The sequence below is a fragment of the Penaeus vannamei genome, chromosome 39 (genome assembly GCF_042767895.1).
Source record: "Penaeus vannamei isolate JL-2024 chromosome 39, ASM4276789v1, whole genome shotgun sequence".
NCBI classification, from domain to species: domain Eukaryota; kingdom Metazoa; phylum Arthropoda; class Malacostraca; order Decapoda; family Penaeidae; genus Penaeus; species Penaeus vannamei.
Genome location: NC_091587.1, coordinates 10,199,959 through 10,204,958, shown reverse-complemented (window position 1 = coordinate 10,204,958; position 5,000 = coordinate 10,199,959). Strand labels below are relative to the sequence as shown.

Here is a 5,000-nt window from a genome sequence, read left to right as displayed (position 1 = left end):
ACTAGTATACAAAAAAATAACATCAAATTACACTCCTTGTTATATAATAATCACAAAAGACTAAAAAAAACACCATAAAATTAATCTGTCGAAAAAACTCACTTCACTGGTAACAGCTTTGGATGAACCGCAGTGACATTCGACAACCGCACATCATATCCGGCTGCCACACTTGCCAACATCGCAGCAATATTATAGACAATCAGCTCGAGAGGTGAATATTTGGGTCGCTGTCCCTTGGTCTCCGGAGTTGTACCGTTATAAAGGGTAGGGACTGGTAGGGGTCGCAAGGGCACAGGTTTGGCTGTCCATCCTCCGTCTTCACCGCTGTAATCTGGGGATGCAACAGCTAGAGTCAGGTTTGTAAATTCTCTATATAGCTTTTTTTCTTTCTTTCCTTTTTTTTTAAATTCAAAGATACATGCAATCTCATTTGGGGAATGTTTATACGTCCCTTTTTTTTTTTTTTTACAATCATGAGGTATATACATTGACAACTCAGACTGTATGGTGAAATGGAAATACTGCTAGAGAAAATCATATCTCTCTTGCTCTTGCTCTCGCTCTCGCTCTCTCACTCTCTCATTCACTCACTCACTCACTCACTCACTCACTCACTCACTCACTCACTCACTCACTCACTCACTCACTCACTCACTCACTCACTCACTCACTCACTCACTCACTCACTCACTCACTCACTCTCTCTCTCTCTCTCTCTCTCTCTCTCTCCTTTCTCTTTATTTCCTCTACCTCCCCTCCTCTACCTCTTTCACTTTGTACTCCTCTTCCTCTCCATCTCCTTTCCTTCTCCCTTTTCCAATATCTCTCTCCATTCCTCTCTTTCTCTTTCTCTTTCTTTCTCTCTCATTGACTCTCTTTCTCTTTCTCTCTTCCTTTCTCTTTTCTCTTTTTTCTCACCCTCACTCACTCACTCACACAAACTCTCTCTGTCATTCTCACTCTCGCTCTCTCTCTCTCTTGCACACTCTCCTCTTACTTGCATCTCTCTTCTCACTCTTACACTCACTTTCACTCCCACAGCCACTACTACTACCAACCCCAGTCTTACTCCCATTCTCACTCTCACACTTTTGCCTCACCCCCAATCTCTGATATTACTAATTCTCCCTCCATCCTGCAGCTTTCATTCTTTATCTGATTAACCATCTTTTACTCTTCCAATCTGTCTTTCCCTCTCTTTCATTCTGTCTCTGAATCTCATTCTGAAACTAACCCTCTCATTCTCAAACTCTCTTGGTAAATAAAGAAAAAAAGAGAAACTATTTGATTAATTTTATTTTCATTTTTAACCCTTGTGAGATGTTAAAAATGACACACAATATTAGAGACAAATAAGTGACAAAATATGCCCTAGTTAAAATGTATTTACAGGGATAAAAAATACTCTCCTTCCACCAATTATTTCCTCGATATCATAGGCTCCTTTATAAGAATAGTCCCAATTTCAAGTCCTGTTTATCCATCACCACAGGCATAAAATAATTAAAACAATACTGCCAAGAGAAGAAAAATACCTCTTTAAAATTTTATTTCTGGAATTTTCCTACTCAAAAAAATAAAAATCTATCAATGGAACAGGAATTGTTTTATCATTCACAAGCATGACAATACAGGGTTTGGAATCAGTGACATCACATCCACACTAAAATTCTAACTAAAATTTTTTCTCTTTAATTCTTGCACGAGATGTAATTAATTATCATAAGAGTAAAAAATAAATAAAAATAATTAAAAAAAAATGTAAATAAAAAAAGGCCACCTTCTTGTAAAATATTCTGTTTCACTATATCTAAGAAATAAGATCTATTCCATGGCGGCAAAACCATGCTAACTCGACACCAGAGCTTCCTATGAAAACCACACATTATGTTATGGCATAAAATGGTTTGTCATCCACCGTTAAGCATCCTCCGTTTTAAGAAAGAACTAACTATTATTACATTTAAAACACAACATGAAAATCTCTCTTAAAATAAAAAACACACACAAACATACAATACATATCTAAAACGATATAGATTTATTGGAGGAGAAAAAGCAAATGTTTGTAAAATCACTACTAAATGGAACAGGCAGTAAGTAATAATGATCATTTGCAGCGGCAGAAAATACACAAGTGTGGTTTATTCAATACCATTGGTGTCCAAGTACCCCAGCCACTGCCCATGGGTTGCCTCTGAAAGTACATAATATATAGGTGTTCTATGGAAACACCACAACAGTGTTTACATTTGCAAATGAACAGTCTGGGACACAAGTTACAAAGCATGAGAAGCTTCTGAACCCTCTTAACTGTTCAAGACAATGCTTGAATGTTTTATGAAGTTTCGTTTTTGACTGTACACAACTGTCCCAGACTGTACATAAATATGCAATTACATCTTTCATAACCAATGCCCTGGTCTCAATTATACCAACACCAAATATTAACCACATTAATCCATTCACTGATTTTCAAGTCATTAGAGTCTTAAATATCTTGTTTTTCAAAGAAATGGTGCTAGTCTTTTACATCCAGGCAAACTGCCTGATATTCATCTTGTGCATATTATGATGCCAAACAGTTTTCTATCATGTCATGAATTTCTTCTTCAAAAATTCTAAACAGATGTGCAATGTTAATAAATACAGTGAATGGGTTAAGAACACAATCATACATTTCTAATCACATTTACAGTCGAGTAAAATGGATGTGTTTACGAACACGTAAAAGCACAAATGTTCATGTATGAGAACAAGTACATAAATGAACTAACTCTACAGCATAAAATTTCCTTTGTCTATAGGTAATGAACTTTTGGGTCTTGGAATAAAATAAATTTACAGAGACAGAATCTCATCTAAACTTTTCACCACACACTTCTCAAGAACAGTTTCCTTTCAACACCATACAAATTTTAACACAAATTTCTACTTTATTTTGAAGATAATACTTCCAAAATTGGGTTTAAAATGTCACAAATAAATAAAGAAAATGCTCAAAGCTTTACATTTCAGAACCACTTCTTCCGTTCTTTATTCTCAGCATTAAATCATTCCTTTCCATATGCATCATGTAAGTTTTTAAAGTTTTTAAAAAATAGCTTCCTTCTATCAGTTACAGAAGATGAAGACAATTACTCATGCAGGAATATGACTACTATACCATCATGCTATCTCAAGATTGAGTCTTGAGTCTGGGGAGTCCCTCATAGTGTGGCATGACGTCACAAAGCCTAGAGAGTAGGTAGCCTACAGCTATTTATAAACGATGAAGAAGCTCAAATTTCTGGACATTAAGTTGCCCCCCACAAATACCAACCAGTGTTGGTATGATCCAGTCAGCACTTGGGAATCTAGTCCATTGCAAGAGCTGGCTACTAAGTGACAGTTCTCAAGTCCTGAACGTATTTAAGCAGACAGAGAAATCTGTGACATCTTTTATGAAAAAAAAATCTGAGTTCTAAATACATGAAAACAAGACCCATAAATGACACAAATGCGGAGTAAATAGTTTCTTACTCTTTTTGGTCACTGCAGAGGCTGCCCATAAAACATAATAAATGCATGAGTGACTGGTCTTTGTGTCGGAGAATTAACACAACAACGACGGAAAGATTTCTGCCGCTGATTGGTTAGATTTCCTTTAAAACAAAGAGAAAACTTTTTCTCATAAAATTCATGATGCAAGTTATACTCAAATGAACAGCATGAAAAATAACTTTCCTCACAACTCTTTCCTCTGTGCTCAACTGCAAACTTTACTTCATAAATATTCTGAGCAGTTTTGAAGAATTGAATAGAGACAATGGAAGTTGTCTGTTTCATAAAAGACTAACCATATATCCAAGTTCATCCACTGCTTCTCCTGTATCATATGAAGACCTATATATTTCATTATCTACCTGTTAAAAATGAGTTTGGAAGCTAGCCTCATCTCTCTCTTCAAATCAGAATAGGCAGATTTCAAGTTTTTTTTTCTACAGTGTAGTTCAATTGTGCACAGCTTCTACTTAGACCTATCTAGGTACTGCTGAGAACATCTAATCATCAAATAATATCATCAAATAATCTCTGAGACCATTTGTATCATAATAGAAAATATATCAAGCAGCATACAGTGTCAAGTATATTTATATGATTCTCTACATGGGCCTGACAAATTCTCATCAATTCACACTCATATGCATTTGGGCAAGCCTCCAGTATGGTGATCTTTTGGTGGATGTCCACTTTCTCTCCTCCCTCTCTTCTCCCTCCCAGACAGCATACACACATACAAAAGCTGAATATACTCACATCATGGGCACAAACACACTTGATGATCAATCAAATTATGAATAAATCAATGTGCCCATACTAAATACACAAAAACTACAATACTACTAGACAGTAATAGATAGTAGTAAAGTATACATTACCTGGCATGTAGTAATATCCATTGCCAGCTTCAAACAGAATAAGAGATAATAAATTACCAAAGGTCTAATGAGATCCCTTACTAGGACTCAGTGTGTCTACACAGATGAGGAGAAACATTCAAAAGAGAAAAGAAAAACTAATTTCTTTAGATTTTTCTACTTGTTCTTCATCTTCAGTATTCATTTTCTCTTAGCTTTATCAATCTCTTTATAAAGAACTATCTACTTTTTTCCTTTCCGGACTTCTAAAACAGGTGGCAAGCAGGACTGTTTTTTTTCTTCTTGACATGCTCTCTGTCCTTCTACCACACACTTACCAATCTCAGGACCATACGCTGTGATCTGATTCAACCCCGTCATGGTGGCGGTATAAGGGAGGGGCCGTAATGGCTTCTCTAGATTGGGCGCCGACTTACTCCATCGTTTTTGGTTGTCGTGCTGTTGCGGGATGATGTGGCCTCGCTCCTTCTGATGCGCCGTGCTGGGACCCCATGTCTTGCCCTTCACGCCATCGGCTGGTACTGTGGATAAAGTATGTCTCTTTTAGCTTCAACTCACACCCAAGTTGCTCTTTAT

General features: G+C 36.6%; 1 protein-coding gene across 4 annotated transcripts in view; it reads right to left on the bottom strand.

Moving 5' to 3' along the window:
- slpr (slipper) overlaps positions 1-5,000 on the bottom strand; it is a 213,316-nt gene that overhangs the window by 5,599 nt on the left and 202,717 nt on the right. For 2 of the 4 annotated variants that reach the window (XM_070116939.1, XM_070116942.1), the window contains 2 exons: positions 4,841-4,945; positions 103-334 (listed from right to left, as the gene is read on the bottom strand). In XM_070116939.1, coding sequence (XP_069973040.1) covers positions 103-334; positions 4,841-4,945 — 337 coding nt within the window. Of the gene's footprint in view, positions 1-102; positions 335-4,741; positions 4,946-5,000 lie in introns of all 4 variants that reach the window. The other 2 variants (XM_070116938.1, XM_070116941.1) reach the window with 1 other exon arrangement.